Source organism: Chaetodon trifascialis, chromosome 6, assembly GCF_039877785.1.
Source record: "Chaetodon trifascialis isolate fChaTrf1 chromosome 6, fChaTrf1.hap1, whole genome shotgun sequence".
NCBI classification, from domain to species: Eukaryota; Metazoa; Chordata; class Actinopteri; order Chaetodontiformes; family Chaetodontidae; genus Chaetodon; species Chaetodon trifascialis.
In genome coordinates this window covers 21,117,312-21,136,155 of record NC_092061.1, presented here as the reverse complement: position 1 = coordinate 21,136,155, position 18,844 = coordinate 21,117,312, and the positions used below count along the sequence as shown (strand labels likewise).

The window sequence follows — 18,844 nt, the reverse complement described above, 5'->3', positions numbered from 1 at the left end:
TGCAGCCAGTTCATTAATGTTAAATCTGTACTGAATCATCAAGGCAAGAAACTGTCGCTGCACTGTTATTAAATTGCACTGAAATTATAGTTCCTATTTGAGGTGTTGCTGTAGATGTAGGTGCCTATGATGAGTAGTTTATAATGATGAAAAAGCTTTACCTGTTGACTTACCACCACAGCACCACCGTCATTTTCACTTACAATACAAATAATATAAAAAAGTGTGACTGAACAATTTCAAATTTTTACATGAAAATAAGAATTTATGGATTTGTCAGAACTATGATTTTTCTTACAAATTGCACAGTTTTACAATGTCTCAACAAGCTGTGAAAAAGTTACGGGTGCAAACTTGAAACAACATTTCATGATGAGAAAGCACTAATTTGTACAGAATGTAGGTAGTGCAACTTAAGATATGTTGACTTGAGACATTAGCACAGAATACAGAGAGAACTGCAAAGATACATTCAATGTATCTGGTTGAATTTTTACTCGAGAAAAATGTGACTGTGCAAAAGTACATGCTACAAAAAGAACCTGAGCAGTTTTACAGGCGTTTTAACACAGGTATGTCCAGGTGCTCATATGGGCGCGTCTGGGCAGAGTACCGTTATCTCGTCCAAGCACACGGAGAAACTCCTCTGTTGAAAACACTTTTCAGCCTTTTTTCTGCTTGCTGTTGTTCTTAGCTCTCGTAAAAGGACGAAATGCAAATAAAACGGTAAAATAACACTTTGGGCTGCTCAGCAGAGTCCTCTGTGAGCGCTCTGCTCCTTCATGAGACGGAGCGGTGAAACTAACTGCGTTGTTACGCCGGTCAATAGCTCAGCGACCCACCCATATTCACCATAGAAACACCAATGACGATCCAGAAGGAAGTAACCCCAGAGATAGATTATTGCATGAAGAGCGCTCCCTCCATTCGAGAAACCCCCTCCTTTTTATGTAAGCAACCAGGACCTTCGTGATTGATCTCAAACTAACGCAGAGTCATAGGAGGAGACATTAGCAACGTTTTTTCGGGCTGGAATATAACTTTTGACCACAAAAAAGCAAAGGTAAAACATACTTTATAATTTAGCGAAGTTTTTTTTCTGCTACTCTTTGGCTGCTAGCTTGCTGAGTTTTCGTCGCACAGTCAGGAGGCAAACATCTTCTTGATCATCAAACTCTCTGCTTTCATATGATACTGGGCTTTTGTGGTCTGCGTGAAGTGGTGAAGTCAGCAGATGCAGTGCCTTTGACGTGCGCTATTTTCGTGCTTTCGTTACATGCACATATAATTACACATATTGCACATATTTCGTGAGGTATGAATTAGGTTTTGTTTGGGTGCCAATGCTTGGTAGAGGCTTTTAACTGCGTTTCTCCCCGTCATTCTGGTATGCTACAAGTTAGGACTGGTGCTTCTTCGCGTGAGCATTGACCGTCTGAACTGCGCGCATGTCACGCTGCCCTGCAAAGTGATTTTTAATTAGTCACGGTAATACCGTATACCCCGGGAAAATGTGGGGAAAGTTTGACGATATCAAAATCTGGATACCGCCCAACTCTACTTGGTATACTCCACTGCTTACAAACACAGCCACCAAAGACCTGTTGGTTAGTCTGAATTGATTGATTGGGCAACATTTGAAACATTTAATGGTCTGACCTACACATTACAACTGTTTTTTTTTTTCACAGACAGGCAGTATCCTGACTTATGCCCTAACAATTTTCATGTTACTGTGATGAGACTAAAGGTATTTTTCTCCCAGCCGATAAAAAAGGTAGATATGATTGCCCAAGATAAGAGATGATTGCCCATGGTCTGTGTCCTAGCTTTGGTTTTTTTTTTTTGTTTTTTCCACTACATTTCTTAAGTTGCAAAGTACCTTGTTCCCTTTGACCTTTTTGACCTTTATAATTTGATTTCTGTCACTCCGTCTTGGTTGTCTTTTTATGTTAGTGTGGTGTTGAACACGGACTTTCTCACAACTGAACCTGCTTTTGTAATGCTCTCATCCCCATGCATCCTTTTCATCCAATAGCACCTCTGTCTCTTTCCCAATTTCATCATAATGCCTCCAAAGCACAGCCACTTGTGTCTGTCGTTGCAGTTGTAAACACTGTTGAGGTAAGACGTATGAGAGCTGACTGCCAGAACCTTCCAGCTCACTAAGCCCAGGATGAAAAAACATGTACACTCATCACCGCACCTCCTCATATTTCCTTTTATGGACTTGCTTCTTAGAAAGACTTCTTCATACACTTGCATCTGTCTTTTAAACTGCTTCGCATCATTCACCCGAGTCAGGATACAAATTGGATTGATTGTATTTGAGGGTCCTGTAATCAACACATATGACCAAAGTGGAAGAATGAAAACTGAATAAGGAGGGGGGGGTTGCAGTCCAGGTTGAGGCATACCACAGCGTGTCTGCAGTGGTGTTTGCAGTTCTCACTTGTCAGGCAGGAGTTACTGCTCACACCAGAATTGGATGTTATGGGGAAGAGAGGAGTTACATTTGTGGTGGTTAAAACAAATCTCACGGGGAAGTATTCAAAGTTCTTCTTTTGGCTTGTCTTTGTAATAACCAATATTTCCTTCATGGTCACTGATGCCTTGTTGTTTGATTTTTCTTGTGGCTCTTCCCAATGTGCTTTCTTCATCAGATGGGATTGTTTGTTGATTTAACCCATGTGTATTACTTGAGACTCTTAGATCACCATCACTAGAGCATTCAAGGCTCCTGCATTTCAGTAGTCATCAACTTCTCCAAAAAGTAGTCACAGGAGATATATTTTTTCACCCAATGATCACTTCTTGTCAAAAAGGTCTCAACTATAACCACAGGGCAGGAATCATAACACGGCCAATATTCTGTGTTATTTGAGTATTGCGGTTTTGTTTTTCCACCACCACAGAAACACTAGGGAACTGCTAAAGTTTGATACGCTTGTCTGACATTGACTGGGGTTAGTTATTGGTTTAATTAATGCTTAAAGTTGGTTTAATTAATGCTTAAATATTCCAGTGAAAGTGTGTAGTAAATGATCACCTTTTATGTGCATGTTTTTAGACTACTTTCCTCAACATGACGTGCTTTATGGTGTTATTAATGTCTCCTGATGAAATTTGAAAGCACAGCATTCTTCTTGCCCCTTTTTTAAGCTTCCCTTTTTATAAGTAACATTAACAATTCACCCAGAAATGGCTACTATTTCACTGAATAACATTACCTCCTCTTTCTGTCTGCTACTGTGTGTCTGCAGTGTACCTAGTAACGAGAAGAGACTAGTAGTCTCACTTTGAGAAGTTTCTCATCAGTGTTAAATGTTTATACATGTAAAACAGTGTTTTAAGTCATTTTTTTCACATCTCTTTTCAACTGAAATGCTAATAGCTCTATGAGTGTTGAAACTTGTTCAGATTTATCATGATCACCCTTAAACCATTTACAGATTTTATCATTAAAATATAACCGTAACAATTAATATAAATTGTTCACATTTTAAAAGAATCAGCCAGGCAGCATTTTGTGGAACTGTCAAACATTCAGGTTAGAGTTGTAATAAACTGTAATACACTGACTCTTGATTGTTGATTGTATACGGGTTTGTCTTCATAAATATGCAATTTTCACTTATTGTTACTGCATCACAGTGAGGCAAAGTGTCAGCTAGTGGTTTTGAGAGTCGACTAGTTGACCACTCTGTGAAACATGCACCGTTGGTCAACAGTAAGATTTGAATGATGTGTTGAACTGATGCTGATTTTATATTGTCCTGACAGAAGGGAGAGATAAGACTGTTGGCCACTTTGTCTGATCCCTTGTGTGTGTTTGAGATAGTTTTGACAATTAGTGGCAAGAAGAAGAGAGATTGATTCTGAATACATTTCATTTAGCACCAAGTTCCATGTGACCAACACTTGACAAGATATCTCAAAACAGTACTTCATCATAGGAGAGAAACAGAGCTGCAGAGGCTGCTCATGCAGCACTGTCATACTGAGATTCTGCACTGGTACTAAGCAGATGTACAAGGCACTTATCTCCACTGTGAGGAAGAGCGGTGTGGTACTGAATACAAAGCATACATACCTCTAAGTGTGATGAGGAGAATCAGAGATATTACTTTTAAACTTTTGATCAAATGCTGAGTGTCCTTACGTGAAAAGAACATTGATGAAAAGGTTGATTTAAGAATTTCCACACAATAATTAATTTGTGAGCCCTTCTCCTTCTGGGGTTATTGTTATTTCTGTCAGTGAAGATTTAAAAAAAATTCAAGAGGATTGATTTTTGGGACTACTTTATTGAGCACATTTTTATCAGTCTTGGACTGATGAGCAAAACTTGATCCATACTTACAGTTAAAGTAAAATGTGTGTCCTCTAAAAGTCCTAACATTGAAATGCGATTAGCATGCTCATGCTGCATTTGACCAAGTTACACTCCCAGATGTTGCCACATTTGCCAGATTGAGGTTTTCAGTTGTTTTCTCCCTCTGAATGCACCTTTCATTAATTTTAGTTGAGTATGGTTGCAGCATCCCATTGAGATGGACTCTGTGTTTTGGCAGAGTGCAACCCTCACCTCCACAAGCTTAAAAATATCTGACCTGCAACAACCCTGGTTATCTCCTTGCATACTTGACTTGAATGGAAGAGGAAACTTAAGGGACAGAATGTTTGTAGCGTGATTGTCGGAAATGAGAAACACGTGAATAAAGCAGATTGTGATTTTGTCTACGTTTAATACAGAAACATGACATGTAAAATAATGAACTTAATATACGTTTAGAATCAGAATTTGCCCATTTAGGTATTCAAGGTATTCATCTATACAGAAACTGAATCAGGATTTTTCCAATGAAATGTCCAGAAAAATGACATGGTGGTGTGCAGTCTGTCAGGCAAAAGCTTACCGAGTGCAGAATCTCTCAACTTCTTGTTAAATGCAAGTGCATGTCTATTTTTAGGCTGACAACCTATGGCACTGATGCTTTTCTGACTGTCACTATGGTGTAACTTTTGAGGACTTGAGAGAAACATATTAAGCAGTGTTCTTAACAGATAGTTGTTAGCTTCAAGTGGGTAACAAGGGCTTGATATTTGCAAACTGATATGTCTGTTACAGCTCGTAGAACGTGAAAAATCTCAGGGTGGATGGTCTGGGCTGCAGATGAAAATAAGACCTCCTAATTTTTGCCTTGGTTGCTAGTATGAAACTGAGAGACAACATCAATTTTGAAACATATGTTTGCAGCTGCCTTTACTGTCAGTTCAACAGGCTTGTTGTAACTGCAGTTTCAGTTACTAAATGTCATGTTTGGTCACTATATTACCCAGCCGCAGAACAAAAGTCCTTCCAGGATTAGTCTGTATAATACCAAATCTCAAAGGATTTGCTAAAGCGCTGGGGATCAAAAAGTCAAAATTGGTAATTAGCAGGAGCAGCTGACACAGCATGGCAAACTGGCAAAGACCTTGAAGCCTGCTAATGGAAATCCATTTCCTGCATTTATTGTGGAAAAATATCACCTGCTAGTCTACATGAAGAATTCAGCAATGTAGAAGGTCTTTAGCCAAACAGAACATTTTATTGTACATTTGAAGTTTTGGAGATGAAGGTCACATGAAAGAAGAGATGCAGAAGCAAAGTGTACTTTGTGTCTTTGGTGTGATTACAATATAACCCCATGGTAGTTTTCAGTCTTAATTGTCAGGCATTTTGCAGTTGTTTATTGAGTTCTTCAGAAGGAGTTTATAACCATTATCAACAGCGTCAGTCTGATCAAGTCTCTTTTCTAGAGTGGCAGATGATTGCAACACTAACAGCTTAAATTCTATGGTCAGTGTTATGTTGAATGACCAACACTGATCATTGCAAAAGTCTGATCTGTCTGTTTTTTTGTCCTTTTTCCAAAAAGAGACAATATTCATACTAAACTGTTTACATGGCTAATGAAAATGTACGTTCTGCTTATATTCCATGCCATAGCTACTCTGATTAATGTTTTGACATACTTGAAAAGGTCAGTGTTTGCACATGTCCAAAAGCTTGTGTATATCCAAGATTTTTGTAATGTTTAAAAGCGTGTTTCTCCTTCCGACCAGAAATGTGGGCTTTTCTTGTTAGCGTGCATTAATTCCCCAGCCTCTCAAACTTTTGGTTAGTTGGTTTGTTTACGAAGCACAGAGCTGACCATAAACAGACAAGTGGCAATGTGTCGCAAACTGCAGTTTAACCCCAGTTGAGACGCATATTGTAGATGTGCTGTATTCATGTCCAAAAAATGCTCCTAAAACCTGAATGATATTTTCATGTCCCATGTCAGTGTTTCCTCTAGGATTTTTTTCAGCAGCAGGGGCAGGCTCTCCGGGGAGCCGTGGCGCTGTAAACAAATGACACTTGACTGCAGATTTTACTTTTACAACCTATTTATTGGATGGCCAGTTGAAAATTGCTTTTTAAAGGCTGAATGTGCGTGCGTGCGTGCGTGCGTGCGCTGTGTCTGTAACCCCCGCTCCCCCCCTCCTGCTCAGTGCGTACACACTGAAGCCACCACACGTCATGTAGTTGACCAATCACGTGCGGCTTGAACGGAAAAAAAATCGAGAAAAAAACAAACAAAAAAAACCCCAAAGCGGAGCCAGCTCCAATAGTTCACTTCAAAGAGCGGCTCTAAGAGCCATTTAATTCGTGACACATCACTACTGACTAGCGCCATCTTCATCAGCTGTCTTTCTCTTCTTAGAGAAATATTTGAACAAGCTCATCTGAAAATGCAGTCAGCAGTTACATCATGGCATGTAGATATTAGCTTAATGCTATCAATTAGTTTACTCACGTTGGCGACACTGAGTTGGCACCGGGCTCAATTAACTTAAGCTACCGATACGTTACGTAACGTTAGCTGGCCATTAATATTTTGCAAATGTCTATTTAACTTGTAAAGTCTATTATGAGTTATGCTAAGCTAATAAGTCTACCTTTTCTCCACTAAGTCGCTGCCCTATTTTCCAAGACGACACTGCTCTGACTGTCTGACCTGGTGCCTGGGTGCTTGATGTGATGTGAAGGTGGAGACATGCGGCGGTGGTGTATTTGGTGGCTAGGATTTAGGAATGGTGGCCCGCCACTCCTAAATGAATGTAGCGGAAACACTGAATGTCTTAATTGGAAAATGCTACATTCAGGGTAAGGTCAAATTCAGACACTGCAAACAGGACATGCTGTTTACATGACCTGTATAAAATTTGGATTATATATAATAATAATAATAATAATGATAATGACAGTGGAAAATTAGCATGAAACTTCATTGACTTTTACTTGTAATAGAGTATTTCTATACTGTGGTATAGGTACTACAAAAGTAAAAGATCTGAGTAATTCTTCTGTCACTGTTGACACATAGACAAATTTTTAGGGTTTGTGTTTCTTTAGAAAGTTCTCCCTAAAGGAGATCCCTTTCCAAGTTCAGTCCTTAGGAAATAACTCCCTCACTTGAGGGGAAGTTGGGAAGGAAGGCCAAGAGGGGATTTGCAGGCCAAACGAGCCACAGAAAAACAGCAAATAGCTTTGCAAAGCGCAACTCTTACTTTTCACCTGATTTTTCATCTTGATCATTTTCGGTAGAACTATTTCATTATTCACTTAAGAGAAAAGCCATACAAGTATTCAGATAACCACTTGAACTTATTTGAGCTTTTTTGAAAGCTAAAATTAAGGTGTGATATCCTGCACACTTTTTGTAATGCAACCACAGGCTGCTTTAAGTTGATTTAAGATAGTTACTCTTATCTTCAAGCTTTTCAACTGTGAGGACTTGTTAGGGAATTGTTGTGGCCTCATGTTTGGAGATGGGGGCCTCCAGGAGGAAATACCTAAGTCTGCTCCAAATGTTCATGAAAAGAAATGGCATTCTCCCATCTTAAAAGCAGCTCTACGGCTGAGGGAGGCACTCTGAATGGGACTACATTCTTACTTTGTAGCTTTTCTACAAGTTAAGATGTCACACTAACTTAAGGATAAAGCTGTTGGTTGGAATGAGTGACATCAACAGAGAAACAGAGAGCAAGATGAACAGAAAGCCTGTCTGTCAGAGGGCGGCCTGTTATCACAGATGACATCATGCTTCAGAGGAAGAACATCTGCGCCTTGTGCCTGAGCAGAAACTGTAAACGAATCATCGCTGTTCGCTGCATGTTACTAAACCCTCTAATCTCTTTGAGACACTCCTCTACCACTTGTGCAGGTTTTTTTTGTGCCTATATCACAAGGCATGCAGAGTATCTGTTTCGCAAAGGCTGTTGAGATCCTCTTTCAAGCCTCTTCCACAGGCTGCCATGTGGGCTGCCTGTGACTGTCCTAGTTAGTCAGACTTTGCAGTGATGTCAGGGTCCCTAGTGCTGGATGCAGGGCTGGGGAAAATTCTCCAGTAATTACAGCCCTCGCCCAGTACCAGGCTTTAATGTCACTACTCCCACCTCCTTTCTATTTGGCCTGGTAGTTTCGGGGTTTTCCTCCCAACTGTCACTGTCAACTGATGATGTCCTCACCGTGAAATGCTTCCATCCCCTCTCCACAGTGCAGCCAGCAGGAGGGGAGGTACAATAACAGTGAGATGTGACTAATGGGCGCTGAGTATCGGAGGCAGACATGCCCATTAGCAATACTTTGAAGGTGTCATATATAGGAGTTGGCCACCTGTTATAGTCTATACTCCAACCAAATTGGGGGCAGCATATTACCTGAAAGTTGGGGTGGCCATCCCCTTTTGGGGGAAACAAGGCAGTGCAGTTCCTTCCATAGGTCTTTGGTCTCTTAGCAAACATATCAGAGCATTAACATAAGGCTTTCAGCGAGACTATTCAGTGAGCTACCTTTAAAAGTTGGTGTTGAAGTAATTGACCTGCATTTCACCTTCAGTCAGTGAAAGAGTGTCAGTGACAAACGGGAGGAATTCTGGTCACATATTATCTGATTATGGACCCTATTTTCTCATGTTTTTGTGTCCAAGTGACTAATGGAGACAACATTTTTTTTAAATTAGTTCAGTATTAAGTGAGGGCGCTGTAGGTGTCAGCCACAAAACGGGCTGCAGTGTAATCCCTTGGGAACCATCAATGTACTAAAAGTGTTTGTTTTTGCAATCTGGCTCAGATTGTTATTCTAAGTGTCTGACAACATTATGGAAAGGATCCCTACAGAGAACTTTTTTGTTAAAGAGTATGTTCCTTTTTGTTTAACCACAAACAGCTGCTATATCACCATTGCCAAAGCCACAAACCTCCATTTACAGAAACAGTGATTTTTAGCATCATAAAATACACTTCAATCAAATATGACAAACAAAATAAAACTCACCATAACTTTCTTATTTCATCTTTTACTGTTCCACCAATCACCACCAACTCCCGTTTGTTAGAAATAAACTCTTAATTCACTGAATCGGGAGAGGAGTTAGAGAGGGGGCGGACATCAGAGAAGCAGTGGGGAAAAGTGGAGTTTTCAGTGGACATTATGGCTGGGGACGCTTAAATTTGTCAAAATTTAATCTTTTAATTTTTAATTTTTTAGATTCAAAATATTCATAAATTGTAGAATTGTGAAAATTTTAAATAAATTCCAGATTTTGGGGAGTTTTTTTTTTTGCCTTAGTGAGTAGAAGACTGTTCAAGAGATGAGAGGACTTGAGTAGGCAGATGATTCATGAAATGTGGAAGAAGTGTACAAATCTGTGCTTTAACTTTAAGCTACAAAAGTCAGAAATAAATTGATATTTAAGATGCAGTGGCTGTCACTAAAGATTAGCATTAGATAGATAGATGCTTGTTTAGCTAAATGACTCCCTAAATATTTTTTCATCTTGCTTTTAGCCAATAAAGAAACAAGGAAGATTGTCCAAAAGATTTTGTAACAGATGTGTCAGATGCTGAGCTTAGCAAATCCATGTATGTAACAAATTCGAACCACATTTGAAAGGGATGTGGTTATTGCAGCCTAACCTTATTGGATCTTTTCAATAATCAAATAAAAAGCCTCCAAAGGGAAATGAGAATAATGATAATGTTTTGTTCACAGCTCACTGTCCTGCATCTGTTCACTTTTGCTACCAGTAGTTGCAAGTAGTCATAGTTGAGGTTCGCAGGAGAAACGGGTTGAGAACCTCTTGTCTTGACAACAGTAGCTTTGGAACGGAATTGAGTGGAAACTTTGTAGACTGCGTTTGTGGATTTAGCAAGTCCTTGATGCGAGGCATTGTTGTGTTATTTATGTTTCACAGTCGACATTAGGAAGACAGTTTGAGTGAGTATCATAGCCCAATCTGTTTTTCTTAGTCTGTACTCATGATGGTATTTGAATTCTTCACTTAAGTTCATTATTTGACGTGGCATGTTAGTGTTTGCATCTAAGTAGCCGCTGTCAGTTAGTTAGAGACCTCGTTGTTGTTGCCATTGGTTGAAGCCAGTCTCCTGTACAGTGAGGGACCTTTTGTGTTGTTTAGGGGTCCCTTATTTGTCCAGGAAGTTGGTATGCCAGGCACAAAGCCCCTCTAAAACAAATCATTCCATCGAGAGCCACTCAGGAGAATAATACACTCAATAGCGTACCACTTCCGTAGCTGGCATAGTCAAGGGAGGCAACAAAGGCTCCAGGGTGGTGATTTAGTGAGAATCTGATCCTGGAGCATATGGCCCCAGTCAGTCCCAGAGCAGGCCAGCAGGCAGACATGAAACATTTGGTAGGGTGGCCTGGGCTGAGGCCTCTATCTTCTCTGAACTTTCTCAATGCCACCTCCCCTCTGGAGACACAACACCGGCTGCCAGGATTGGTGAAATAGATGGTTTCCAATGACAGACAGGTAACAGCTGGTGTTGGGGAATCTCACAAAGGATTGTCAGGAATTCAGTGGAAGGATGTGACCCTGTCATGAGCGGTCACAAACTTTTACAAATGAGAATTTTGTAGTAGGCAGGGCAGTACACTTCAACATGTATGTCACACGTGCTACAAAAAGAAACTGTCTGTGCGATGAATGAAATGACCGTAGTAGCACCTATGCAAAACAGGTGTGTGTGTGTGTGTGTGTGTGTGTGTGTGTGTGTGTGTGTGTGTGTGTGTGTGTGTGTGTGTGTGTGTGTGTGTGTGTGTGTGTGTGTGTGTGTGTGTGTGTGTGTGTGTGTGTGCGACAGAGCCACTTCTTTGTGTGTGCTCTGAGTCAATGGTGCATCTTTCTACTTAGTAGCTGTAGTCTGTCGCTGCACTTAAGTCCCCGGCTGTGTAGAGTCCATTCGTTCAAAGCCAGTTCCCGCGGTTCATGGGAACAACCGCCATATTGGTGATGTTGCAAACTTTCAGCCTCTGTAGGAGCAGTGCTATGTGCCAAAAATATTAGCATACAGCCCTACAATAACAAGATACTTGCCGTTGGAGCACCTTGGAATTGGATCTCAGAGATGAGCTGATTATTTGCTCCAGTCGTGGAGCTCTCTGACTGAAATAATCTTGTAATCAGTACACCTCCTCTGAGTTCAGTTGTGTCGTTTACAACCCTCCAAGTCAACATGGCAACAGTCTAAGACAAAAAAATATTTTGTAGCCTGCTCTAAGGCAACACAGTGGGAGCGAATGTGATTGTTGAGATGTTAAGTGTAGCTCTCTAGTTTCTTAAAGCTTTCTGTTTTTGAGTGAAGGTTAACTGTTCTTTTGTCCATGCATGCTTGAACAGCCTGCTCTTTACGGTTTCTTGGCCCTTTGCCCTAGTAAATGGATTTTGCCTTGTAAAATCTGTCATCCAGCCCATGCAACCTCCACATTTTCTTGCCTCCATTTTGCCTTAAGTTGATCTTTACTATGTCCGCATCCTACATCTTTCTGTCAAGTGTACGTTAAGCTTTGCACAAGATGACTCACAGGTAGCTTTTTCTTAAGTGACGGTCATAAAGCACACTCTACCTTACATATGATTGGGTTTCAGTTTGCAGAAAGTCTTCATAAATGAGTGTGTCATGCTGATTTAAAATTAGCTCTTTCACAAGACTATGTCATATGATTCAGTTTTCTGCTTAAAGCCCCCCCCACCCTTTACAGGAAATCAATTTAAACCCGGCCTGCAGTTTGGAGTGACCATCAAGCCAACCTTAGCACACAGGGCAGACTAAGGCAAATCAATGAACAGCATTCAGCAGGCGCAAACAGCTTTGGCTCATGTGCTTTGTCTTGGCAGAATTGTATCCTTTTTTTGAGATGGCTACAGGTCTGTTGATATAACTGCTGGGTAGTTTCATTCATACATGCAGCAAATGTCATCTTTTGTTGTCTCGTCAGCAGTTTGTATTTTTAATTGTTTGTCTCTATGCAGCTAACCCTTACCTTGTGCCTGTCAGCAGTAGAAATGCTAATCTAAGATCCTGGTGATTTTGGACACCACTGATCCAAAAGTGTGTTTTTGAATGAAGACAGTAGACTTGTACTGTACTGTACTGTTTACTTTTAGTTGCTCATTTTTACTATTGAATGCTCTGCCTTGCTTTATGATCAGCTCCAGCATTGCTCCAGCAGGTTGTCTTTGTCTCATTAGCTGCCTGTTCATCCCTCTGTGCTGCAGAACAACATCAGTCACCCCTTCTAATCTGATCATGTCTGCCACAGTAACTCTCACTGTTATGACTACATACAAGCAAACATTACGCTTCAATTTGTTTGTTTGTTTTGCTTGACTTTCTGCTGTCTTCTGTTTGCCATCCTCACGGTATCACACGGTTTTAACCTACATTAATTACTTGTGCTTTGGGTTTTTATGTTGCACTGTCCTCACAACGAAACTATTGCTGAGATCTGTTTAAACATAGAGTTGAGCCTTTGTGCCCATCTGTCTCTTCAACTCCCCTCCTCTTCTGTTCATTCCCACTCCAAATCCATGCTGTTTTTTAGCTGACCTAAGGTAACTTGTTAGGCAACAAGCATGCCATTGTTGATCCTTTCTTTCTCTTGTGAATCAGTCGGTGGACTTTGATGCCCACCACTCAGTGACTCAGTGAACCCCTCCTAATGAGACTGGGGACTGTCCCATCACAGTGCTAGTGTCCATTCACCCAGAGAGGCACACAGGACAGTGACAACAGCTACCGGCACTCCAGCTAAACACCTTGTCCCTGTCAGCACAGTCTACTGCCACACCAGAAACCTCACTTCACACCAAAAATCCACTCACACAATGCAATTTTAGCTTTGCATCACTTCCTTGTAAAACCTCACTATGTTTTGTAAATCAAATCAAATAATACTTATAATGCAGGGACAGTTTCTTCATGAGCTCTTTGTGACACCAAGATCATAAACATACACATCAGAAGCAGTCAAGTGCTGCATAAACTTCAATCAATTACAGGATTTTGATTTACTCATGTCGGTCCTGATGATGCAGAATGACAATCGCCACAACTGTCCAATCAACAAGTTGCTTGTCAGCCTGTATAACTTCCTGTTTGCTCATTTTGTTTTGTTTATACAAAGTCATTGTGAATAGCAAGTGAACCAGAACTAAAATGCAACAATGGATATTTTTTTCTCCTTGGTCTTAACCCATTACAGGTATGAAACCACCCTAAGATGTTCAGGGAAAAAAGGAATTCGTAATAGCAGATCTGACCGTGTACGCCCGAAGTTCACTTGCGACATGGTCGTTAACCCTAAAATGTCTAGCCAAATTATATTTTTCATTCAAGGGACAATCATGTCTCGTGTCAACATTTCTCATTGGCCATAAATGTGGTAGTACACAGCATAGTATACGTCTGTGTGAACCCTGGTAACCATTACCCCATAAAATAATTTTGATGTGTGAAAAGGACAGAAGTATGCTGATGTAATGCTAATTCGTCCTCTCATGTTTTTCCAGGAGGCTTCTCAGTGGTGTTTCTGGCTCGTACGCACAGCGGTGTCCGCTGCGCTCTAAAAAGGATGTATGTCAACAATGTGCCGGACCTAAATGTCTACAAGAGAGAGATCACTATCATGGTGAGGGCAGCATCACAGTGTTTGGTTGCAGTAGAAATGCTGTCTCTTAACTCTAACTGAACTAACAGCTTGTCTTTATTTCAAGAGCTCTAATTTAAGTGTGCTTTTTAATTGCACATTGATTGATTTTAAGATCAGTTATTACCAGTGCTTAACTGTCCAGCTGTGGATTGTGCAAATGGTGAATGAGAAACCTTTGCTGAAAATGAAATTTGCATGAGTTGCGAATTGAACACAGCTTATCTGAGTTGAAAATAAAAGTATTATTTCATCATTTTTCTTTCTTTTGTGGTGTCAAACCAGTGGGTTAGCTGCATTTACCTTCAATCCTTCACAAACTGGAAGGAATGGTTTTCTCACTTTTTTTTGCACTGTGCTTAATTTACAGTTATTATAAAAATTCATGGGGCTTTTCTCAGTTTCCAGGTATTTGATTTAAGCACATACAGTAATCTCTGTTTCAGATGGGACAAAAGCCATTGTATGATGACACGCCATTAAGTTGCACATAAAAGGCTTCATTCTATCTTCCCTAAACCACCCAGCATTTCCAGTCTGGCAAGAGCAAAAAGCTTTTGGCTGTCGACTGACTGACATTGTATTAATGCACCTGGTCCATTGACAAACACTTTTGATCTATCACACAGACCTTGCACTTGCATAATTACAGTAAATAATTCAAGGTGTTTTATGTCATTCAAAGTTAAATATTCTCATTTATTCTGTTATCTACCAGACATGTACAACTTGGACAACAGCAGATGTCTTGTCTTGACTGTTCGACCCCAGTGTGTCAGTGAACAGCTCACTCTGAGCTGTGTGGCCAGCTTTGTGTGTCTGTTCACTGCCTCATCAGCTGTGTGATACTCACCCAACACACACACACACACACACACACACACACACACACACACACACACACACACACACACACACACACACACACACACACACACACACACACACAGCTGACTTTAAACATTGACACAGTCCAGGCCGAATGGGACGTTGCCTCTTGTGTGTCGGTTTCTACAACACACGGCAGTCTCTCTTCTCACGCTGGCATCTGACAACCAACAAACACAAACACTAAGGCTTTAAACCAGCAAATGAATCAAGTGAGGAAAGAAAGAAAGATTACTGGAGTTAAGAGATCAGCAAGGCGTCAGAACATGTAAGAACACAAAAAGCATTTTTTGCCACACACAGTAGCTTGAGTACAAATACTGGACTGATTTCAGCTGAATGCTGGAACTTTTTGGGTTGTGTTCTCTGAATTTTCTGGGGGGGTGGGGGGGTATACAGTAAAACCATGAGGTATAAAGACATGTCATAGGGATTCACACGTTGCTTGTTTGAGGCAGAAATCAAGTATTTCAAAGTTAGATTGTACATTGAGTAGCAGAGTCCCACTGTTGAATAAATATCGCAGTAACACTACACAAGTCCAAACATGAAATGCTCATTGGCACTGACTGAGCAAAAGTGTGTGTACACAATCAACACATCCTTGTAATTACACCAAAAGCTACTCTTTTTTTGTGGTTGGTTTATAGGAGCGATGTCCTTAACAATTTGATTCTGGAGATGTGTACTTTTGTTGTTCTGTCCTGATCACTTCCATCTTTTCATCCCATGTGTAGAAGGAGCTGTCAGGCCATAAGAACATTGTTGGCTACTTGGACTCCACAATCAATGTGGTGTCAGACAGCGTCTGGGAGGTCCTGATCCTCATGGAATACTGTAAAGGTACAGTCTCTGTTTGTAAATACACACATGTCGTGAAACCTTTTTTGCTGCATCAAATTCAGAATAAGCATAACTTTACAAAAATCAATTAAATTGATGAGATTAAACTATTAAATGATATTTTCAATGCAGTATATATCAAAAAGGATTAGCAAACGATTACATTCTGTTTTCTGTTGGTTTCACATCATTGCAGCTTTTTTGGAATCGAGTTTGCAGTTAAATACTTTGTTGATGCCTCTTTGTGTGGCCTCTCTATTGATCGTGGCAGCTTGCTTGCTGAGCTTGGCTTTTTGGAGGGCTATTTAGAGTGGTTTTGCCCTCATTGGACAAGTTTACGTTCAAACACTACTCTGGTTACTGAGAACAATCATAGTCCTTTTCCCTTTTTTATGTTATGGTTTATGGTGACAGTAACACAAAATATGACCTTAGGTGAGTTACACTGATAATAACAAAACATCTGAGGCATTTAGATACCATTTTCAATCCTGTAAATATTGATCAGGTCAATATCAGCTTGAGGGTGTGAGTATAAGCATAGCGATACAGCACAGCTGAAAACTATCACAGTTGGAAAATTTTGTTTGCAATGGGTCAAACCACCACAGAGACTGGTTGGCACTGGTTTCCCAGCTTGAACTGATGACCTGCATTAAGTCCTAAAGCTGTCCTTCCTCTCTCCTGCAGCGGGTCAGGTGGTGAAGCAGATGAACCAGCGGTTGAATGTGGGCTTCAGTGAGGCGGAGGTCCTCCACATCTTCTGTGATGCCTGCGAAGCCGTGGCCCGCCTTCACCAATGCAAGACACCCATCATCCACAGAGACCTCAAGGTGAAGAGGGTCTTGCTCATCTGTCCCATCGATAGCACACCTTAATTTATGTAATTTTTGCGTCTATAAGATGCCATGCCACTTTCCAAGAGCCTTACTTACTTTGAATAACTATGCATATAAACCATGCTAATAGGTTGTACACATTCAGTTAGGGCTATATAGTTCTAGGACAGTCAGTGCGTGTAGCAACCAGTAGGTCTGGACGGTCTTGAAAAGGGAACAAGAAATGTTCCTGCAAACAGGAACAGAATCAGTAAAAGAATAACTGGGGTTAACCATGAGCGGTTAAAGGAAACCTTCAAACTTCCTCAACTGAAGCCTCGCAGAAAAACCCACAGCTTGACGAGCTGCGAAGCCTGGTGCTCTGCACAAAATCTACAGCAATGGATTTCCAAAGATGTCAACAAAATCAAAAGAAGGAACACGTGGATTAAACAGATATTCATGACACTTGATGCCAAATGATGTTTACACACATCAGTGATACAAATCTGCTTCGTCAGCAGAAGAAAATGCTTTGGTTTCACTTCACAGCTCATTCTAACTCCTCTGCTTCCTCTTATGCTCCCCCGCTTCCTTTGCCAGCTTGTTCTCTTATTTCCTCTCCTTGTCTCCCCTTCCCCCCCCTTACTTGCTCATCCACCTCCTTTTCCTCTTTCTTCCCCACCTACTCCTGCCAGAGCAACAAACTTCAGTCTTTTTACAGGCCACAGGGGCTGGTATGTCTTGAAATTGCTCACCAACTTTCAGCTAACTTGATTTTTACAATAGATTTTCAAGTCAAGGGTGGCTATGAGCCAGATTTACCCTCATTTTGCTGATGCTTGGAGGCCAGTGGTAATTTCCCACCCTGGTTGAATTCTCCTTAGTGCCCCATCAGTGGGCTGCTGTATTCTGTCCAGTTGGACAAGCCTCTAAACAGTGTGGTCCCTTCAGCTCCACAGGCCTATCCTCTGTTCGCTGTCTCTATCTATCTGTTCACCCTACATGGCTTACATAACATCGCAGGGACACAAAAGACCACGGAGGCCCAGTCACGCATTGCCAGGGGAAGTGAGAGTGCAAAAAAGCCCCTTAACCCTGAGCTGTCAACAGTATTGAGACACTCTGTGTAGCTTTCATTAGCTCAGTTTTTCTTGGACAGTTTGAAATCTTTTTCTCTTTATCCTCTTTCTGGTCCCTCGTCTTCTTCATATGCCGAACTGGCTTTACCTTTTACATCTTATGCCCTTGTTGCACTTTCGTCCAGTCCCATCTTTATCTCCTCATCTTGTTTTGCAACTTTTTTCCATATCTTTCCTCCAACTGCCTTGATGTCTTTCTATCTTTTGCTCGATCATTCCTCACGCCCTTCTTTGTTAATTTCATGTTGTTATTCAGGCTTATTATCTCTCTGCTGTGGCCCTAGAATAAAAGTATTATTTAGAAACCAAGGCCTGATGTGTTATTGAAATTTGCCTTCTGTGCACCAGGAAACAGACTAAGATGAGACTCCTTTGGCAAAATTGCTGTAATGAAGGCTCGTCTCACTCCTCCATTACTGTGTATTGAATCAGTTTTGTGTGTGGGTGTGGGATTTATGAGTTTATCCATGTCCATTCTAATGGAATTAGGCATGAGATTCAGCTTGGTTGTTAGCGTGTTCTGTCTGCCACAGTTATTTCAGTCACAGCTGATGTGATTTTGATGGAATGATGTGTCTCAATCACAACCACCGCTTTTTGTACAGGATCGAGGTATGGTTGTTGGAAAACGTAGGGGTAACCTATAATGAACCAAATGAATAGCAGCAGCAGTTTAAACCTGCAGATGTTGACATGTTGATTGTGCCACCTACAGGCACAGTTTCATCCTCTGCCACATGCAGGCAGTGTGTGTTATAGCTGAAATGTCCTCTTTTGTTTTGATTAACACTATTTTCTTTGTATGTGTATTCAGAGATCGCAGTAAACATTAAACACTTGTGCCAACGAAGATTAAGTAAAAATAAGTGATGAAAGGTGTTGTTGTTTTGGCCTCAGGAACACTATCCCCCAAACCCCTAGTCATTTTTTGTTTGGGCAAATAAAAGCTGGGTAAGCCTATAAATTAACCAGATAGAATGAAGGCAGAGGAATACACAATGACTCTGTGAGGAGGTGTAAAATGTGAAATATAACTGATGCAAACCCAACTATACAAAAGCAAAAACTGCAATTCAGCACTTTCAAAATGTCAGGAGCCATTATTGTCCTTT

The 18,844-nt window shown here is 40.8% G+C and overlaps 1 protein-coding gene across 2 annotated transcripts in view; it reads left to right on the top strand.

The window, feature by feature from the left end:
* bmp2k (BMP2 inducible kinase) overlaps positions 1-18,844 on the top strand; it is a 49,194-nt gene that overhangs the window by 9,399 nt on the left and 20,951 nt on the right. For both annotated transcript variants that reach the window (XM_070963741.1, XM_070963740.1), the window contains exons 2-4: positions 13,905-14,023; positions 15,667-15,772; positions 16,463-16,605. In XM_070963741.1, coding sequence (XP_070819842.1) covers positions 13,905-14,023; positions 15,667-15,772; positions 16,463-16,605 — 368 coding nt within the window. The remainder of the gene's footprint in view (positions 1-13,904; positions 14,024-15,666; positions 15,773-16,462; positions 16,606-18,844) is intronic.